This window comes from Grammomys surdaster, unplaced genomic scaffold, assembly GCF_004785775.1.
Source record: "Grammomys surdaster isolate TR1022 unplaced genomic scaffold, NIH_TR_1.0 125581, whole genome shotgun sequence".
Taxonomy (NCBI): Eukaryota; Metazoa; Chordata; class Mammalia; order Rodentia; family Muridae; genus Grammomys; species Grammomys surdaster.
Genome location: NW_021620427.1, coordinates 2,211,616 through 2,234,586, shown reverse-complemented (window position 1 = coordinate 2,234,586; position 22,971 = coordinate 2,211,616). Strand labels below are relative to the sequence as shown.

General features: G+C 37.6%; 1 protein-coding gene across 2 annotated transcripts in view; it reads right to left on the bottom strand.

The window, feature by feature from the left end:
• Positions 1-17,429, bottom strand: part of LOC114638372 (ephrin type-A receptor 5) — a 250,160-nt gene extending 232,731 nt beyond the window's left edge. For both annotated transcript variants that reach the window (XM_028786797.1, XM_028786798.1), the window contains exon 1: positions 17,243-17,429. In XM_028786797.1, the coding sequence (XP_028642630.1) occupies positions 17,243-17,429 (187 nt within the window). The remainder of the gene's footprint in view (positions 1-17,242) is intronic.
• Positions 17,430-22,971: the final 5,542 nt, after the last annotated feature.

The following is a 22,971-nucleotide window of genomic DNA, read 5'->3' as shown; positions in this document are numbered from 1 at the left end:
CTTTATTAAAATGTATCAAATTTCAAAATAACCTGAATAATTACTATCATTCCACGTTGCAAAGTGGTCTAAATGATGATTGGATGTGAGTTTACACTAATAAAGAAGCTGACACAAACACATAGGCATAGTTAGTGTGTTTAGTGTTTATTTGGCTTAGTATTTATTTCTGTTTTATTTTGTCTTTATTCATGCATATATGAGTCTAAGTGCGAATGAAAGTCATGTGTGTGGATGTCACATATGTCAAAGGAGTGTTCTGGACCCATCAATAGCCCCAAATGTCCTTGACAACATCTGCAACTTATAACAAAAATTCATTTCAAATACATTTAATATTATTTGTAAAATAATAATGAAAAATATAATGAAAAATATTAAACTATGTATTTTGAGTATCAATCTGGAAATCAATGTTATGTTTATTAACTACATCTCTTGCTTTAATTAGAACATTCATTTTCTTCTGCACTATTCCTTTATGGAAATATTGATGTTTCATAATATTATATCCTATTTCTCTTTACAGTATTTTTATACTGTTTAGTATGATATCAATAATAAAAGAATTATATTGAGCAATGGTCATATATGCTTCTCGTATTCTCTCTCTCTCTCTCTCTCTCTCTCTCTCTCTCTCTTTCTCTCTCTCTCTTTTTCTTTATCTCTCTCTGTTTCTGTCTCTCTCTTCCATCACCTCCTCTCTTGCTGTCTATCTCTTCCTATATTTAGGTTTAAGATGTCTTGCAAAATCCACATATTTAAGGCTTAGTCATAGCCTATCGATATTGGAAAGTGGTAGAAATACAAAAAAGAAATGAATGGGAATGATTCTGGTCATCACAAGTTTGTTCATAAGGAGAATGGATGCAGTGGTAGTTTGAATAAAAATGGTCCCCATAGGCCCTTAGAGAGTGCCACTATTAGGAGGTGTGTCCTTGGTGGAGTAGGTGTGGCTTTGTTGGAAGAAGTTTGTCACTGTGTGTGGGCTTTGGGGTTTCAGATGCTTAAGCCACTATCAGTGTAGTAGTCATTTTCTGCTGCCTGATGATATGAATGTAGAACTTCCAGTTCCTTCTCTAGTACCATGTCTGCCTGCATACTTCAATGCTTCCAGCAACGAAAAGAATGGACTAAATCTCTGAACTGTAAGACAGCCCCAATGAATTGTTATTTCTTATAAGAGTAGCTCTGGTCATGGTGTCTCCACAGAGCATTAAGCACCTAACTAACAGAGAAGTTGGATCAGGAACGGTATAACTGTGATAAGCCTGGCTCTACTTTTATTTTGTGTAATGTGGACTTTGCATACATTAAGTGGGGTAAATCGGACCATCCTAGTAAGAACATGGAAGACAGTGGTCCTAAGGGTGGGGGCGTGGCTAAAGAGGTTTCAGTGGAGAAGAATGTTAGTATGTGGCCTAGAGACTATTAAGACATTTTAGTGAAGAAATGTGTCTGCTTTCTGCCCTGGTCGAAAGAGTCTGCCTGAGGCTAAATTGAAGAGTTTTGGATTAATTGCCTTTGCAAAGAGATTTCAGAATACCTTAGTGTGGGCTGTTTCATGTGATAATTAGTGGCCATGCTTATGGAGATCTGTAATGAAATGGAGCAGACTGAACAATCAAAGTTACAAAATGTACATTTTGGAGAGAAATGGGAACCAGGAAGTAAAATGGGGCTAAGACCTGTGTACAAGGAGATAAACAGAATAGAGAAAATCCTAATGTTAAATGGAGTGATGACCTCAGGACAAGATCCTACTCATCTAAGCTTCTAATTTTATGAAAAGGGATTAAAGAAAAGCTTAGAACTGATGTGGTAGTGCGTACCTTTAAGGTCAGTACTCTGGAGTCAAAGAAAGAAGCCTGATCTCTGAGTTTGAGGCCAACCTGGTCTATAAATTGTGCTGAAAATAGTGCCAATTTTAAGCAATGAAGGAAACCACTGAAAACAGAAAGTGGTGATGTAGTTGAATGTGAGGGTCAAGTTGCAGCTATATCAAACAGCAAAACTTGGCAGCTTCAGCCATGTAGTTTAGAGTTAAGAATACAAGAAATCGGTTATGGGATCTCTCTCCAGAGCTAAGGAAACTACTGAGGGCAGGCATATGGAGGCCAAGAAAGGCCGTTGTGTGATGCTGTGAAGGGGACATTTGATTTGCCTTAGAGATCTCAAGATGTTGGAGATGGCAGTGCCATGTGATACCTGCAAAGAGAAGCTGCTAACAGGGACTAGAAACAGCTCAAGAGAAAGAAGTACATTGCAGTCAACAAAGAAGGAAGGAGTTGGAAATTTGAAGAGTGTTTTGACATTATACATAGAAATGCAGAGTTTGGAGTTTCCCCCATGGATGTGGTCTTGTTTCTGTCCACTCTTTCCTCACTATGCTCTCCTATGGAAATGTGTATGACCTCTGCCATTATATGCTGGAAGTATGTGATGTTTTGTCAGTTTGATTTTACAGGGGATTACAGTTAAGTGATTGCATGAATTTCAGAAGAGACTTTGAACTTTGAACTTTTAAAGGAATTTAGACAGTTAGAGACCATGAGCAATTTTGAAGTTGGACTAAACGCACTTTGCATTATGGTATGACTACAAGTATACGGGCACCATAGAGTGAAGTGTGGTGGTTTGAAAGTAATTGGCCTCCATAGGCTCAAAGAAAGTGTTATTATTAAATGGTGTGACCTTTCTATAGTACATGAGTATCATTGTCTTTGAGGTCTCGGATGTTCAAGCCATACCCAGTGTGTTTTCCTTTATAAGTCTTGCCATGATTATTGTGCCTCTTTAAGGCTTTAAAACCCTAACTAAGATGGTTGTGAACTTAACTGGATTTAGAATTACCATGGAAACTCATTACCATTATTTCCAGGACTGTATTTCAGGAAAGGTATAACTGAGGGTGGGTGGACGCACCTTGAATGTCAGTGACATCATCCCATTAGCTGGGGTCCTAGACTGCATATAAAAGAGAAAATGAACTGAATACCAGCATTCATTTTTCTTTGAATTTTGGCAATGGAATCTTCTGTGACAAAGTGTAATCCAAAATAACTATTTCCTTGCTTATATAGATAATCTCAGGCTTTAGATCTAACAACAAAAAATCTAATAAATACTGTAGGATTCCAGTCACTGCTGTGAGATGGATGGCCTGTTCTTCTCTTCTTCATTCATCATGATGTGTCATGTTACCATGGCATCAAAATTACAGAGGCAAACAATCATGACCAATACTGCTGAACTGATTAGTTAAAACAAACCTTTTCCTTATACATAGTTCATCTCTAGGGACTGTTTTATTGAACCAAAATTAATATAGACTTTTCACATTGGAATCCACAGTAAGATTTTAAAATGTAAATACCTTGGGACTTTCTAAAAACACTAGTATGAAGATGAGACCAAGAACAGAGAAGACTATTCTAGAAAGTACATCCTTGCACATCTATTATAAGATGTCTATGCTAAACTAACAGTGGATAGCATAGGAAGTGTGCTATCACTTAGTTAAACAAGATAAACCTTCCTGTTCTACAACTGAATTGGGATGGTGATAGCAAACTACAGGGGTTCTCTAAAACAACAATTGATATTGCTTTGCCTATCATTACTGATTGGCAAAATTCTAGTCCACATATTTTATTTTGTGGACATCTTTTTAAAGCAAAGTTCTTCTAAAATGTAAAATAATTGGTACAGATGTTCTGACATTATCAATTATTGGGTTATGCAATTTTTTCCATTAGAAATGCTTTAATGAATTTGACCTGGTGATTTTTGGCATTCAAGCACAATGCATTTAACAGTTTTCTTAGTTTGTCTCTGATAAGCACCTCTGGGTGAAAATAAATAGGTCCAAAGTAGTCTATACCATACATTACAGTTTAATTTATTTGCGTATTTAGAAATGTATAAATCAGTATGCTATCACACTGTCTTTTATACAAGAATCCTTTTCCTAGCATGCAAACAAAAACCATGAACTTCGAAGAAAAAATCTAGATGCTTAGTCAAGCAAAGAGAAGGAAAATGAAAACACACACACAGACACACAGACACAGACACAGACACAGACACACACACACACACACACACACACACACACACACACACACTGAATGTAAGTTCAACAAGTAACTGGATGCCTAAGTTTTACAGTGAATTATTTTCAATGAATGTTTCTGCAAAAATAGAATAAAAAGAAGGGGAAGAAGTAAGAGGAAAAGATTCAGGAAGAGTAAGATGAAAAGGGAGAGAAAAGGTAAAGGGGAGAAATAGGAGGAAGAAGAAGAGAAGAAACATAAGATATAGAGGAGAAAGAATTATATCCTTGAAAAATGTCTCATGTATTTGGATACTAAAGATAACTATGTGTGCTGTCCTTCACCATCCCCAACAAAACTACCACTGTGATAATCATCTTCTCAATCCCAGGATCAGAAATAAGTTAGCTTCCTGATGAACTGACAGATTTTCTCTGAGGAAAAAAAAGCTGTGTAAGTGAAGATCTGAACTTAAAATTTCTGTGGAAGTGCCTCAATAGTAATACTTTCTCACTTTGAATTTTCCATGCTTCTTTCATAAATATATAAATATTTAGTCTCGCGTTTTCTGAGGCACATGCTTTTTCTAAGCTGTGATTCCTTCCTTGAAAAGTATTAGCATAAATAAAATAAAAATCATAATAATGGTGACAGTTCGAGGAATGCAGTATGTGACAAAATTGGTAGAGTCACAAGCTTCAGCAACTTGGACACTGACGCTTTGTCAAATGAAGTGCTCTCTGACCTACTACCAATTATAGAACAATGCCAAAATCAACTTTTCTCTATATTGAAAACATCAGTTTACTTGGGGTAGCTCGAGAGGTAAAGGAGACCATCAATAAGTCTTCTTGGCAGTGTTTTCACCCTTCCTACCTGTAAAACGATTCAATCCAAATAATTGTATAACTTAGTAAAATAAAAATTTTCTGATATTTTATACAGTTATTATTTTACATAAAATCAAAAATGCTGCTTTCTCTTGAAGGATTGTTAATGAATCAAACTACTCATAAGCTACCAAAACTATTTCACGTGTAAGCTAGTGCTTCAGTGCATCTCTATACACATGATGGTTGACACACATTTTCCTAAAGTTTTCTATTTAATATTAAGAACTACCATGATGTCGTAAATCTAAAGTGCTTCATGAAGTATGTAAGCACGAGTATACTCAGGAAGCAGAATAAAGAAAAAGGTAGTTCCCTCCACTTCCTGCGCTTACAAACAGATGGTTTGTATTAATTGTTTTTATGTATAAAAGATTAAGTCATACTTTGAGTAAAAAAGACTATAAAGTGACTCAAATGTTATGAATGCTAAGAAGGTTGCCATAGGGAAGTGACAAAAATAAAATGGTACTTGATTCAACCACAAAGTATTAATCACAATATGCATAAAAGCATTCTTCGTTGTTATACAATTTATAAACATAAAGCAAATGATTCTGATAGGACATATGTTGGTATCAGCTTGCTTTGCTTGGCAAATCATACACTATTTCAGGTAGTAACTTTTCAGTTTACTGGAGGTTTTATAAAACCAATTTTAAGTTCTCTTAATTACAGCTTTGAGACAAAAGTCATATTGGCTTCCTCAAGGATAAAATAGGATGGTGAAAGAAATCGCTGTTAAAAATAGTAGCTTTAAGTCACTTAAAGAATTTACTTCATAGTACGCATTCATCAAACATGGCTTGATAGAGTGCATTGTATTTCCCTGATGTTCCAGATGGAGAATTACACTTTGGATCTGGCTTTCAATGTGCTTCCAGACAGATAATGCTTTCTCCACAGTAATGCATCAAAGAAATGCAAAATACAAGACATTCTACTGTCAGTTTGTTGGAATTAAAATGTTTTGGTTGGAAAATCATAAGGTCTCTGTTTGTACTGAAATCCAACTTCAGAGAAATGCTTCCCTGATTAGCTTTTATTCTCAAAGATCAGAAAGGCATAAACAAGTAAAAATATAATTTCAAGTGACAGTTCATGTCAGGAATAGAAAGGGAAATTCAAGCTTGGTGAAATCTATCTATAGAGAACTAGGATAAAAATCTAGCAGTAGTATGGGTGTGACTGATTGTATTTGAAGAATCCAAGTCACTGAGGACAAGAAAATCACTTATAGGTTAGTGATGGGAAACTGACAGGAGATATGGTCCTGAAACAAATCAATGACTACTGTGCACTCATAATTAAGGTTTGATTTGTAACCAAAGGCTGAAAAGTTTTACCAAGGGAGTAAATAAGAACTCTTTGAGCTATTGAACTGCAGTCATTTACCTTGCTTCTGGCATCTTCACTTTCAACAAATAAGACACTACTACTTAATGCCATGCCAAATGTCAGAATGCCAACCCAAAGTTTTTGAACATGTAATATTTAACACTATCATATTATAAGCCATACAATTTTACAAAGTACTTTAAAGATATGAACTCAATCTGTGTAATCCTAAACTGCATTATAATAAATTTCAATCTACAGACAAAAACACTGGCGCAGAGGAGTTGTCTAGTTCACTGAAGGTTCACAGCTTCAATAGTCTGAGCCAAAGTCTCAAGTCTGTGCCCTCATGACACATCTATAAATTTGGAACTAATTTTGGGCAAACAGTGTTAGTATTTGACATTATCTACCATTTTAAATTAAATAATAATTTCTTAATTCAGATCCTTCTATAACAATAATGAGCTCCTCTAAGGTAGCCTACTAATAAGGGTATTTAAATGAGATATGTAGGCAAAATGAACTTTCATAAGGGTATTCTACTGAGATTCATAGACATATTCATAGATATACTTTCCTAATAGAAACAACTTTCAAAATTATTATAAAACATTATGTCCAAATCTACACATAAAAGGGGAGGAAAAACCATGATAGTTGACTGTAGTAAAGACAAAAATTGCCTACATTTTTCCATTGAATGTTCAGGGGACCTTTCTTATCATGAAGCATGCCTGCTGAAAACAGAAATGTGTGATAAGCTGACTAAAACTTTGGAAGGTCTTTTGTTTTCCTAGTAGAACAAGAGAGGTGTTCTATAATAGGTAGCACTGTTTGGAGATGGATTCTTAATGAGAAAATTGACATTAATATATAGATCTAAAATATACGATCAGCCTTGGATTGCAGTTGAATTTTTTATATTCTGAAGTATCAGAGAAAAGATAATAAGGCAAAGAACATATGGGTTCAGCTAGAAAGATATAAAACGAGATCTCAGTGCATGATAGTGGAAACTGGACCATGGAGAAAACAGTGAGCAAGTCTAAAATGTGCAAGCATTGATTAAGTACATTACTGATAACGTGTTTATCAGGAATTAGTGAATGCGGGAAGGAAAGCCTCCAGAATTCTATATATTTTCATCCTAGGCACTTTGTCTGCATGTATCCTTGTCTATAAAGGAGTGCTCTACTGAGATCACAAAAGTAGACATGGCTATGGATACTTGATGTCAACATTCCCCTTGCACAAATACTTGTGCATAAGAGTAGTGCCAAAGTCAGGGTACCTGAGTTTCAGTGAAGGTATTTCCACTTTGACACAAATATATTGAGACAAGTTATTTAGCTATTCACTAACTTCCTTTCCTTACAAATAAAATGCTGATAATGAGGATTCCTTTGGGTCGTTTCTAGGAAAACAAACACCTCTGTAAATCACAGCAATGTCATATGACAAATCAAAAGTGAATGGCAGCTGTAATCTGTGAATAAGGCATTCATGAGTATGCACTTTCAGATTTACAAGTAATGTAATGTTACAACTAAATAATATGTTCTAAACTTTCTTATGTTCGGTTATTGTCTCCTATGTGCTCAAGAACAACCTTCTGGTAATTATATTAAAACCTTTCTGGAAATATGTAAACCTACTCATATTTCCAAGAAATATATTTAATATGCACGTGATTAAAGAGATAAGTGTTCTGGGAAATGAAAATGGAAAACTGCATTTAATACTGGAATCAGGAGTGTCAGATATCTGTATCCAGAAACTTTAAGCATTTTCCCTGCTGTGGATTTTTAAAATGGAGAGCCAGCTAATTTAATGACCCTCTCACTGAATTCAAAGTTACTAGGCAAAATTTAAAGTTTTACACACCTGTATACTTTAATGTAAAATCTATAACATATCGGGCATATACAAAAATTATCCTAAAACTATAACATGATGGTAAATGTTCAAAGGCAGGTAGAGTTCGAGGTCAGCCTGGTGTACAGAGTGAGTTCCAGGACAACCAGGGCTACACAGAGAAAACCTGTCTTGAAAAACATAAAACAAAAAAATAAAAATAAAATAATAAAAAATTAAAAAATACTTGCAGATATCTCTTGTTATTCTGTGTAGCTGATGAGAAGCATCAGTTCTCTGTGGAAAGTTAAAGTAAGACACAACGCTTATATCCCTGATACTTGTACTTATCTTTTCCTATATTTCCTAGTCACTTCTATGTAGCAGTATAGGTACATTCTTACTTCACTGCAACTCTATGAGTAATTCCTAACATATCCACATTTATTGTGTAGATCCAGAAGGGATTGATTTTCACATAATCTCAAAGCACATAGCAGAGCCGCAGTGTCACGGTCTCTAAGGCTCCCAATTCTTACCTATCATGCAAGATGTACCATAGTTAGGAAACTGATGAAAATTTAAAGCCCACGACTCAGTGACAATGACTACATCTATGCAAATGACGCACCATCAAAAAGTTGCCAAGATCAACATTTCTGCTAAATCTTAGAAGAAGAAGATAAAGAAGAAAAATAGAAGAGGGGAAAGGATTGGACCAGGGAGAGGAGGATGGAGGGGGAAGGGGAGGAAGAAGAATGTTTTTGTGTTATTTATTTTTTTGAGGAAGTCCTCCCAGTCAATATTAACTCTTATCCTGACTCAATCTAGCACACACATACATGACCAACTGAGAACATTTCCTCAGCTCTACTCCTGGGCTTCATGTTCTGTCTTGTGATCTTATTTGTGTAGAATTCTATCAATTAAAAACTTGTTTTGTTCAATTTTCCCCTGCAGCAGTTATGAAAAATATGTAAGCTTCATTATAGCAACCCTATTATAGACAAGTAAACTGAACTACAACAGACTACAGTGAATTACTAAAAAAAAAAAAAAAAATGTAGTACTTGATGGAGATTATCATCAATACAACTAATCGGTTTCAAAATACAAAGCTAGAATTTTTTTTTCTGATCTTGTCATTTCATAGCACCTTTGTCTCTGCATACTTGGTTTCCCAGGCTTCAATCAATATCAATGAACCACATCCAATATCTTAGAGAATTTGTTTAGTTTTGTTTATGATACATCTTCCCTATCTCCTCTCAAGGAAAACCAAAGATATGGTGGTTTGAAACTAGAGATCATTAAAGTCTACCAAGCAGAGTTAGTCTTCAGTATTTTCCTACTGCAGAAGGATGTCTATGCTTTCTTCACTCAAGCCTTTCTATAAAATAGGGTCCACTGTGAAGTCTTTCCCACCTCTGTAGCCACTACAGAAGGGAAGGGCTCTGGATGAAAGCTAAACTTGGCTCACATGGCCAGCTCCTGATGGGAACTGCAGGGGTTGAACTAGTGCCAGCTGGATTTACCTGCTGAGTTAGTCTTTCCACAGAGAAGATATTAGCACATCCTGAGACTGTCCTGCCAAGGCAAAGTAAGTGAGTTACCTTTGAAGACAGCCAAAGCTGACAGAGATCCCTTACACTCTTCTACTTATGGTTCATGAATTAAGTAAACAGCCGATAATGGAGTTTGGTGCAATCTATTATTTAGGTAGAATATCCTTCCTTTTAATTAAGAGAAATGTCTCGTCTTCTTAGTATCTTTTTTGAAATTGTGACATATTTGGGGGGTGGGTAGCTGAGCACAGCAGACTTGGAGTCTGACCCCCCTTAACTTGTGCTGCTTTCCTAAGGGAGGAAAGGGATGAAGCAAAGAGGTTTGACAGATAAAAATAAGAATATGGAATTATTATGCAGAAAAAAAGACAGGCTCATCTTTGAGTAAAACAGACTGTATTTTCTTCAAATCATGCAATACTTAGCCTGAAACATGTGTCCAAGTAGGAACATTTCTCCCAAAGCGTATGCAAAATACCTCAACCTTCAGGTTTTGGCTCTTTGAGGATTTTATGGTTTTTCAGAATCATTTGCTGAGAGCTATGTCCCAGTTTGTTTAGAACTGAAGACAAACTTAGCTGATGGAGAAGATGGCTTGGGCAATAGTCCAGCCAGTGAAATAGACTTAAAAGGATCACACACACTTAAATCTCATTTACTTGATCTGTGATGTCTCTAATGCTTACAGTGTTTGGCAGGACCCAAGAAAACAATTGATCTCACAAAAATATATAGGAACTATGAAATCTAAATACATGAAATAGTAGGAACCAAAGAGTTCTGTGTTTTTTTTTTTCATCACTGTTGTATCTCCAGAGCCATGGAGAATCAAATACAAAAATTAAAATATCTGTCTAAGTATGAATGGCATATTCTTTTTAAAGAAGATTTCAAAAGAGTGCAATGCTTTTATTATTGAGTTTTTATTATACCATATTTAAATTGTTCCCCACTCTTTCAGCCTTGCTCCCACCTTCCCATGAATGCTTGGCACTTTCAAGCACATCCTAGCAAAGTTATTATTCAGTCTTAAATGAATGCATAAAGATTAAAACCCCGAATAGTCACTGAGAGCTACAGAAGGAAGAAGGCATGACCTAGATACGACCCCATTCAACAAAGGATTGCATGTTCCCCCATTGTATAAGAAATAATTCAAATGATATTAATAAAATAGCTCATAAGGTGATAAGAGACTAAAGGCTATGCCCCCTATAGGAAAAGCAGAGCTACAGTGAAGTTTAATTATTCTCAGAGCCTGCTAGGTTTTATTTAAATGGAACACAACTAATTGGTACTCTAAAGGCAAAACGCACATGCACACGGGTTTGTAGAAGGTTTTCAGTCAGTGTATCAGACACAATTCTTTTTGGTTTCTGGAAAATCACTAAAGATAAAAACCATTTGAAAAGTGCAAACTAATATAATGTCAGTTAATAAATGTAACCATCCAAAATTATAAAAACTTTTACAAACTTAAAGTATGAGTGTGAAATCTGTGATTCTTATTAGGAGTGCCAGATGAAAAAAAAATTGAGCTCTGAGAAAAATAAAAGCCATACTACATCAATTACTAGACATTCAACTAGGTCCAATTCAACTTCTTACACATATTAAAACCACTTTATTTTTATTTATTTGCCTTTGCACTAGCAGGATCACTTAAAATCAGGCAGTAGACAGAGAAGTAAATTAAATAGATATTTTAAAACTATTTGCCATGAAGTCAATAAAAATAATCATATTTAAAACATTCAATTTCATATTTTCATTTTTTACTTTAATTATATCCACATATTTATCTTATGTGGTAAGAAATAACAGGGTTGAATAAATGTCTTTTATATATGAAACTTCTGCCATTAAGAAAATAAACTCATAAATACTCATGCCTGAAGCTTAAAACTTGAGAGGAATGAAAAGAGTACTTTTGCTTTTAAGTTTTAAGAATGTCTACAGCATTTATAACCTGATTTAGTTCATCTGTGTCTCAGCACCATTAACAGCATCCATGATCTTACTGTCATCGCCTAAAACATTCACTCTACAAATAAATGGATGAATGATCAAATGTGAGATAGTCAAATATACACTTAGAAGTCTTACACTGTCATCTCTTTTGTCTTGTCCCAAAGTTTAAAATCTACTTCATTAACTCTGAATGCCCAAGCATCTGAAAACAAGAAACGGATTTTCTTCTTTTAATAGTCTTATAAAGTAAATATTAAAACATAAACCTAAAAAACAAAGGGATACGTTCATATAAGCTTATGATTTAAAGTCTTTGGAAGTTTAAAACAATTTAAAAAAAATAAATGGTTTATATTCTGTATTAAAATTTTCAATGAGACTAATGGCTTGAGAAAGCCTGTCCTGGTGATTTTCCAATTTGTAAAGGGACTAAAATAGTAGGAAGCTTAAAATAGTTTCCTCTAGTGGTAAAGGTATAGGATGGTTTAAAAGTTGTTATCAACTGCATCAAAAAATCGTTTACTTACTTTTCATATGGGTAATGGTTCTTATTGAAGAAGAACATTTAGTTGGTTACTTTAAGTGTAAAGATTATCAAACTGTATTTAAAAAATATAAATCATTTGAACCTTTAGAACTCTTTTGAAATCTAACTTCATGTAGACTATAGACTCACGAGTGTGCTACGCTTAATTTTAAGACAAATAGAATATGATGTTTTATATTAATGACCTTTTGAATTCCTCGTGTGCAATGATATAAAAGACTGTAGTGACTATATTATTAATTATATTAATTTTCATAAACAACTGAGTATGCATCTATCTAGGTAAGCATATCAGTACGAACCCTTCTGTCCCTATTTGAGTGTAGCCAGTACGTATATAACAACATAAGCACTCTGAGTTCCTGAGGTCTCAGTGTTTATGTTTACCTCCCAGGCTTATTTACATTCGGACTTACTCTTTATGGTACATGTAGAAATAATAGGGTTTTAGTGATTAGTAAGTCAATTTTGATACTCATCCTTCAATTAATTCTGTTACTTTATGAAGATTCTTGTAAAAGTAGTACAAGACTTCAAACTATCAAAGTAATAGCTAGATTACTGAATACCTCTGTTAACTAAGGTCCATCCTACCCACTAATAAAGTAAATACACTAATTTAAAGGAAAAGAATGTTTTTTTTAAAGAATCACTTTTTAAGAGTTAATTTTCACCACTCCCTCAAAAATAGCCACAGTCAGTTAATACAATGATATACCTTTATCCTCTATATTTACGGGAAAATGTTGAATAGTTTTCTCAAATGGAAGAGAAATTAATTAGCCATTTCAACAAATATCTTAAGAAGTAACCCAACAAAAGATAATCAAATGATAAAGCCAAAGAACCAACCATAATAGCTGCAAATGACAAAACCCTGTCATTTTTGCATCAGTGACAACAGTGCATCAAGTGCTTTCGGAATGTTTGTCTACAAATAGCTAAGCCACTTGCAGTTGATGTTTTCTGTATGATTGCAATATACTCTGAATGCTCACAATTTATGAAGCATTGTGAGCATATAAATACACCAAATGGTATATTTCTAAGTATCAAAATGTGACCACTTGTGCTCAGTGATAAGAGTTCATTTATAGCCTTTGCGATGACCTGGTTTATACCCAATTAGAAAAAAACACCCAACCTACCAGACAAATAAAGAGAAATGTAAGCATTCAAAAAAGTCAAGGTTAAAGAAAAGGTATTGAGGTTGAAACTTAAAAAAAAAAAAAAAGCACTATATTGCAAGCTGTGGAATCGTTATTTTTTTTATCTGTTTTACATAAGGAAATGAAATCATCTTACCTGTCAACCTGATACCAAGAAAGAGCTTAAAATGTCAAGATTCCCTCCCCCAACCTTCATGGTTTATTAAGCAAAAAGCCAAAACTCTCCATGGTCCCTTCTGGTTCCAACAATCTATGATTCAAAGGGATGTAATGGCTCTCTTTTCTTGTTGGGTTGTGTCCTGGTGAGGGAATGGTTTTACTGTCCTTTTCTGTGGGGTCCTGCCGGTTAATCTAAAAGGAAATGAATTACAGCAGGAAGACAGGGCTACAAAATGAAACCATTTAGTTTTACAAGTCTATTGTGTCCTTAGATATGTTTTATGGGCCTGGTTCTATTGTAAGCCAGAGGGGGAAAAATCCTTAAACAAACTTTACTTTCACTCCCTTTCCAGTGAAAATATTTACAATTTTATGATTGTCTTTCAAGTCATTTTGGCCAACTTCCTCCTTCCGTGCTACTTTTCCCAAGAACCTTCTATCCCACTTGCTCAAACGTAAAAGACACTCAGAGACAAGAAACTGGACTTCTCAAATTCAAACTGCTGACAACTGTCAGCACTTTACTGGGGCATTACTGACTGTAGCTTCAATGAATTAAGCTTGATTCACTGCGGGTGAATCATTTTCAATGCAGAGCTGTTCAGCAGTAATTGGCCAAGAATCCCTGCTGAGAAAAGCACTTGTCAAATAATGCTTGTTTACAAATATATCTCCAGACAGCAAAAAGTGGCAGTTACTGAATAAGTTCAGGGCCACCTCCAAAAATTCAGAATTGTTGGCCCAGACACTTTATTTATTACATTTCTTAAAATCGTTCACTTGTTGATGCACTTACAAATGCTGTCCTCCTGGATCAATCTGAAATTAAAGTCTCCCGCTAAAAGGCTTGTAATTTTATTTTTAAGTAAATGTTTGCCCACTTCAATGCAGACTAAGTGTTTCTTCCTAGTATGGTTTATACCTATACATTAGAAATGAACACACATTGATTGTATAATTTGTTTAGAATGCAGTTATCCAGGAAAGATGGATTTCAGAAATAATTGGGTTAACCAGTGTAAACCACAATTCACATTTATTTCTTCTTGTCTGACACTTGATCATATAATCATATCATGTACCATCTATATGTGTTTAACATATACAAACATATATGACTGAAGAATCAATAACCATTTATGTAAGTTGCAGACAGAAACTTTTATGAATTTTATAAACTTCGTGAATCAATTCATTAATAAGTTTAGCATGAAAATAAAATGTTTCAGTATATGACCTTCCAAAGTTCTTTCATTAAAAGCAAGAAGCAAATGGATGGTGTGTTTCATCTTATTTATTAAATAAATAATAAAGAGTAATGCTATGAATCTTTCAATGTATGCCACTGCTCCATCTTTAAAAGCAGTGGTACAGAAAATGTAAAGCAGAAAAGAATTCACATTTCGAAAAACAGAAGGATAGGGGACGGGATTATAGATGGTGCCCTCTTGGGTCGTGAAGGAATGAATTGGACAGACAACGTCAATAGCACTAATATCACATCTTTAACTACACATCACAAAACGTTCGCCAAACAGCAGGCACACTTGATTCTGGATGTCTTCAGAGCACAAGCTTGCTTTTGTTAGATCCTCCAACCCTCATCTGCATGTTACCAACTCAGCTGTGTGGTTTACTAGCTGGGGAAGATTGCACAACCTGTGGGTGTTAAAGCTAATGCTTGCATGGCCCTATTCCCCAAGATGCAAGTTTTGCTTAGGGCACCATTGGAGACTTGCGCTATTTCCCTACTTCCTTCCTGTTCCTCCTGCTTGTTTTTGATCTCCTGAGTCTTGGCCCTCATTCACATTGGGTGTCACACTCCCTGATAATTTATTTCTTCAGTTCTTTTATAGAGACTTCCTTGAGTCCATTTCCGTCCCCATTGTATACATTGTAAGGGGGTTGTAGAAAGCTGCTTGAAATGACTAGGTGAAGAGAAGGGTGGGTATGCTATTACCCTTAAATCGTTTTGCAGTTCAATCAGGATGGCCCTCTGGTTGGAATAAAATGGATAGAAGCCCCTCCTTCCTCCTCTCTTTTCCTGCTCCTCCTCCCTCTTCCTATATCCTCCCTTCCCCAAAACCCCCTCCCCTGCACTAGTCCTCCTAGAGCTTTCGGACTTCTAATCTAATGGTCTTAACATAGGACCAAGTCTAAAACAAACTAACAAATAACAAAATAAAATCACCACTTTATAAAAAAAAAAGAAACTTTACAGAGGAAAAAAAATCAACTTGTTTGGCTTCAGCAAGAAGCATGGCTTACTACCAACAGATATCGACAGATACGCATATTCTTCTGAACAGATGTTTAATAATAAACATAGTGAGCGAGTCAGTGGGGTGGGGTGTGAGTCTCCATCTGCCCTGCTTTCGCAGGGTTCCTTGGGAACTGGCAGCACTCGGGGTTACCAGCTTAGCGTCTTCTACAGCAGACTGAATCTATGCTAGTCACGAGGGCATATACCACTCTGCTGCTGCTACTTCATCTTTCAGGTCCAGCATCTCCTGTCCCCAAGTGCAAGGATTTATTTAAGATTTTACACCTTGGGAGCCTCATCCACAGCCCAAAGCTAAAACCCCAGGCTTCTAGACAGGATTTTGATGATTCCACAGTGAAGTCAATCACTCCTGGTAACCGGAGAATCTGGTCTGAGATGCTGAGCGCCTACCACATGCTCCACCCTCCCCTGTGTGAAGGCTTGAGCCCTTAAGCTGAGACCAGCTCAAGCCATGATGATTGAAAGAAGAGCAGACCTCCAGGGTGTGAGAGGACCCAGGGCGAGGCCATAGAATGAAGCAAGACTGGTTTCGCAGAGGTTGAGACCAGCTCAAAGGAAAGCCGAACACAGGTGGTGCTCCTGCCTCCAGATTTACTCTCCCAGAGGAACGCAAAAGAGTCTGGAGCAAAGAATTGGGGATAGGAGGGTTGCATACTTCAAGACCTAGTGCCTCTGGCTAGGACAGATCTTCTCTCAGCAGATAAGCTTTGGTGGGATCCATGAACAACTTCCTGGTATCCACACTGCCTGTGTCCCTCAACACCATCCCACCTTCCCGCCTTCCTCTACCTTTGCTTTAGAATGTTAGTGAGCCCCCCAGCTAGAAGGGCATCCATCTGTTTCTGCTCTTCACATCCCCCTTCCTCAAAAATTAAAGCTCTGGTTACCCAGCTTGTAAAGCTGCTAGTGGTGCTCTAAATAACAGCTCCCGGGCAGGGGCAGGCACTTTCTCCAAAATAAAATCAGCTGCCACCCTGAAATCGTCTTCCAACATCAGCACCAAATAATGGTTTCTAAGCCGCGCACATATCCTAAGAGCCTTGTTGTCATCTCTCTCTATAAGCCGGATGTGTCACTTCTCCAGGTTCTCAGGACCCAACCGCACCCAACCTCCCAGCTCAGGTCTCAGACCTCTTTCCGTCAGCCTTCCAACTTCCCAGCCCCCAACCAGCCTCAGTCCTCAGGCAGGTTCTTTGCCTGAGGAACACTCTGCAGCTATGTCAAACAATGCAACCAAAGATACCAGAGAGATCCGGAAACGCCAGCAAAAGCGGACAAACATTAATTGGAGATGAAGAGTAGGGTTTGGTCTCGGCAGCGGCGCTTGGAGCGCTGCGACCGGCTGACACAAGCTCCACCTCACCCATTCACCCCAGGGCGCATTGGTCCCCACCTCCATTACCCTACCTTCGTTGCTCGGGCTGGCCAAAAGGGTCCGGAGCGCCGCACACAAGAGAAGGCACGTCCAGAGAGGACCCTTTAGAGGTGCTGAATAGCAGCCTGCCAGAGAGGCAGGGACGCGGGAGGTGTCGTCGCCGCCACCTCTGCCCTGGGTCCGTCGGCGTCCCGCACCGCGGGGCCCGGAGCCCCGCATTTTCTACTACCCTCTTCTGCCTCTTCTGTCCCGCGTGGCTCAGTCTAAGGTTCAGGCTTGGAGGAAGGGGCGAGAGAGACGCGGAACTCCTCCTCCTGGTGGGATCCTGTGCCTTCTGGCTCTCGACCCCTCTAAATGCGGGAATCACAGATCCGCAGAGACCGCTGAAGTTTGCTTCTGGCTCGTGTCGCCCTCCCTTTCAGTTGGATAAGATGAATTAGAAGTTCAGATGGCTAGTACAGTCCTGGGTGGGCTCAGTCAGGGGTCTGCAGAGGGTCTTGAGTCCCGCTCCTTTGCCTTTCAAGACTTTCCTTTTTTCTGTTTTTCCCCCTTTCTTTTTTAGAATTGTTATGTTTTCCTTTAAAATGCCACCAGGGTTGGAGTGGTGGTGAAGGTTCCCTTTTAGTCTTCTGTGCTGATACGGACGAGATTAAAGAAGACGAGTCATCTTAAATCAAGATGATGTTTTCCGTTTAAAATAAAAAAAAAGAGGAGGGAGCAGGGAAAAAAAGCAAGCAGAGTGTCTACACGTATCAAGGGGAGAAGAGTAGAGCAAACGGTGTGTTGCAAACACCGAGGAGAGTGGAGCCCAGGCAGCAAGCGATCTAGAGAACTGGAGAGGCCGGCAGAGGGAAGTCAAATCGCTGCGGGCTGAGCGCTGCCGGGGGGCGGTGCGGCGGGCGGAGCGGGCTGGAGCGCGGGCCCGGGAGCGGAGCGGAGCCGGGAGGCTCGAGCGGCTGCCGTTCCTGATGCTCAGCGCGGAGGCGGAGTGCGCGGCGGCCAGGGTGAGCTGGCGACTGCACACCCGCGCGGCTCGCTCGCTCGCTCCTGCTGTGTCTGGAGCTCCAGCGTCTCCCCGAGCCGCCCGACTCCGCGCCTCCCACCTCCTCCCTCCGCCCTGCGCTCCCCCGCCCTCTGCTGCTCCGGGCCTCGCCAGTGACAAGCTACTGTAAGTGTGACTCGCTTAAACGAAGTCGCACACCCACGGAGGGAAGTAATCTGCAGGCTGCCGTGGTGAGTGTTGCCTAGCGGTCTCCGAGAAAGGCGCGTCTTCCTCCCGGGATAATTAGGGTAAAGAATCCTCCCGAGGACGCCTGCCAGGACCAGAGGTCCCTGAAGGAGGAAGGGAAGCCAGCCCTAGCTCAGCCCGCAGCAGGAGGAGCAGCGGGTCCCTGAATCTGGCATAGCGCCTGCTGCCCTTTGCAGGCTGTGGCACCAACAACCTTGTCGTCATATAACAGCACATTCGCAGGCTCTGCTGGTCCGTGGCTAGTTTCTTAAACACCCATGTTCCTCAGTTCCTTTGACCCTTTCTGTTCTTCTGGAATGAGATAATTACTTCTTGGGAAGTAAACTGTAGACTATATAAAGTCAGGAATAGTAGATGGGAGATGAGATCTCAGGGAATCAAAGAATTTGACTGTTGGCATTTGTACTAGTCTAGGTACATTATAATACATGAAGACTTTTTTCATATATTTAAGTGATAGGATGCTTTTGTGATAGAATACTTATTATTAGTATTAAAATTACGTAATGGGAAAACATGCAGTTAATTCCAGTGAAATTAACACGGGTATAATAATGTCAGAGTTTTAACATTTTTAATTATTTTAATTGCCCGTGGTCCATTACACTGAAAGAATAACAAATAACCAGGAAAACGCAGCTTAAGAGCGTCCCATTTTCTTCGCTTCCCCTTGTGTTGTGTCTTTCTGCTTTAATATCCTCCTTCAATTTACTCGTTCATTGTTTCAAACGGATACACAAGAAGGGCAATTTTAGGAGGCTAGCTCTCAATATCAGAATGCAAAGTGCTCTCCCCAAAATGTGTGATTTTTAGAAGAAAGGTATTTCCTTCAATTCGGCCTTTGATAACTACTTTTAAGATTGGGCTCCTGCTCACACCCACTAAAGCTGAACACCAGTCTGACACACCTAGACTGTTGATGCCTTCACAATAAATTTGTCACAATTGTTAAATTGTGGGTTTTGTTTAGATGCTTTCAATGAAGAAGAAAAACAAAACAGCGCAGTGGCACACTCGTTTAAAGAGGTGGAAGCTCATCTTTGATTTTTTTTTCCCCTGAATGTTTTGGCAATTGGAAGCTGAAAGCAGATTCATTCTATTATGATGTGCTTCGAACGCATGAAGCAAATATAGAGGAGTGGCAGTGAATCTGTCTTCCCGTTTGGCAATGAGCCTCACTGTGAGCTGGAAAGTTAAAATTTATGTGTCGATTTGAAGACCATTCAAAATACGAGTCTTTCCTCCACCCTGGTTTATAGCTGAGTTACTTAAGAATTTCAATACCGAATAGCAAGGAAGAAATCTAAAGCCTTGCAGTCCACAAGAAAGCTAGCACAAGACTTGGGCAGTTCAGTGGCCTATGAGTATGTGCTTTGCTTCTTTGGCCTCGGCGTTCTCATTAGTGAGATTAGGGATTTACAGGGAGAGTTTCTAGCATCCCAATCTCATTCTTTTTTACATTGTGTGTGTGTGTGTGTGTGTGTGTGTGTGTGTGTGTGTGTGTGTTTTGATATGTGTGTTGATATGTGTGTGTGTGTGTGTGTGTTGGTGTGTGTGTCTGAATGTGCCTGTGAGTATATATCTGTCCTACCTCTCAAGAGTAGTAAATAATGTGTAATTATTTAATATCAATTATATAGAAATCAAATATGTTTAGCCTATAGTTTATACTCCCGTGTTACGTGTTACAAAGGCCTTAGACAAAGTTTCTGTGTTATGGTTTGGCAAAATTTGATGTTTGCTTTTCCTGAAATGTCTCATGCTTCTCTGATTTTGATGCCCGATACTCCTTTCCGTAGAAGTTTCTTCTACTCGTACTTTAAATTTCCTCACTACATACTGCACTGCTCCATAGCTAGCTCTGAAGCGCAGATATTCAGGCCTGAGGTTTTCCTGACAAGATTTCTCTGGGATGGTTAGTTTCTTTGAAGGATCCAAAACTTGGAGTTTCTATCAAACAACACAATATTTTCCGAATGTAAAGCTAAAGATAATTGTCTAAATACACACAGAGATACATAATACATACAGAATATTATATATTTATATATAATAAAGAAACAAATACAGTCTAAACCAAGTATGCCCAAGTTTTTTTGGACATTGGTCATATAGCTTAAACGTGCAACCTTCTACTCAAGATGAATGATTTAAGTGATTCAGAATGCCTAATGTAAAATCATTTTTATTGTTCAAGTATTTGTTTAATAGTATTTATCACATATTTTGAAAGAAATAACAGCTGTAAAAGTAAGTCCCAACGACAGTTATATTTATTTTTACCAAACATTGTTAATCAGAGAATGCTATGGTAGTTGTTTGGCATTGGCCTCAGTTTCAAAGACCTTGCACTTGGCCATATGTTATTTTCTTGGCACATAATTAATCTTTGCCCACATTATAGAACCAAGCCATTGAATAAAACTAGAGTTCTGCTTTTCTTTCATACCTACAATGTTGAACAATAAAATGTCACCACATCTTATTGGTTTGGATGTTCTATGGTCTGTATTTGCCATAAAAATTATGTTTCAAAGTGAGAATGTTTCTAGCTTCTTCTTAAATCTTTGCTTTTCTAATGAGCTGGGTTATTATTTTGGTTTGTTTGTAAATTTATTTGTTCTTAGGAAAAAAATATGTAGAGTAACCTTGACAGAACACCCTGAGAGCTGAGTGCCCTTGTATTTTCAATGTTGGGATATAGTGAATAAATTAAAAAAAATCCTGCCTATATCTTATTTACACTCAAAACAGAATAAAAGCAGTCATAGTACAAAACATTACATTATTTACTGAAAATTTACTCCGTGTGAGGGATTACTTGATGATTTCACATTAATTACTTCCCAATGTTAATGAGAAAAAGAGGGAAGGAGGTTAGGTGACCTGAGTAGTCACACAGCTGGTAGAACATTTGAATTTTAACACATGTTCTGGCTTTATCTTAAAAAAAAAAAAGCCAGTGCAACAGATACAAGGGATGAATGTATTTCTACATAGTGATGAATAAATAGAAACAGTGGTTTCAAAACTCTACATTAATCAGACAACTTGATAAAAATATGCTTCTGTGATTTAAAAAAATCAAATAATACCATATATAAAGGATGATGTAAGAGATAAATAAAGAAGCTAAAATTATAAGTAATCACAAACATGTATTGCATAATATTCTGTGAGTGTGGGTGTGTATGTGTGTATGTGTGTGTATGTATGTGTGTATGTGTGTGTATGTATGTGTATATGTGTGTGTATATATGTGTGTATGTGTGTGTATGTATGTGTGTATGTGTGTGTATATATGTGTGTATGTGTGTATGTATGTGTGATTGTGTATGTGTGTGTATGTGTGTATGAGTGTGCGTGTGTATGTGTGTGTATGTTTGTGTGTATGTGTGTATATGTGTGTATGTGTGTGTATGTATATGTGTGTGTATGTGTGTGTGTATTTGTGTGTATATGTGTATATGTGTGTGTATGTGTGTGTATGTGTATATGTGTATATATTAGTGTGTGTATGTGTGTGTGTATGTTTATATATGTGTATGTGAGTGTGTGTTTGTATGTGTGTATGTGTGTGCATGTGTGTATATGTGTGTGTATGTGTGTGAGTGTGTATGTATAAGTGTGTATTGTGTATGTGTGTGTGTATTGTGTATGTGTGTGTATGTATATGTGTGTATGTATGTGTGCATGTGTGTGTATGTGTGTGTGTATGTGTGTGGGGGTGTGTGGGTGTGTGTACAGATAGAGTGATGATAAAATGTGCCATCAGGATTAAGATCTGTAGACAGCTAACGTTAGCACAGATAAATGACGTCAAACTCATGCATGAAACATGGTAGAAAACAACAATCTCTGTAATCTTTTAATTTAGATGATTTTTGTCATTATGTAATTCTTTTCGGGGGGACTTTGTAAAAAATAATAGTGGAGCAAATAAAATTAAAAGATGGTCTAAACTATAAAATACAACCATGAAGCTATTTTTTTTGGGGGGGGACTTTATATTTGCTACATGATGATGTCAAGTACTTTGATCTGAAAGAAACTATTGATACTCTATTTAAGCAATCAAGTCTTCAAAGTTCAGAGACACAATAATAGTATACTTCATTTATATCCTGAAATTTTTTAGTGAATGTGGAATAATTTATTCAAAGTTATGTCATTAAAACATTTTTTTCCTAAAATCTTAGCTCCAAGTCTCTCCACTAATGGTCCACATTTCTCAGATTTAATGGGAGCTATATTTTATTTACAGGTTGTTTGTTATCAGTTAGCACTTTAAAATCCAGTGAATACTTGCATTTTAAGAAATTAGTGAGCCGGGCGGAGGTGGCGCATGCTTTTAATCCCAGCACTTGGGAGGCAGTGGCAGGTGGATTTCTGATTCGAGGCCAGCCTGATCTACAGAGTGAGTTCCAGGACAGCCAGGGCTACACAGAGAAACCTTGTCTCGAAAAACCAAAAAAAAAAAAAAAAAAAAAAAAAAAAAAAAAAAAAAAAAAA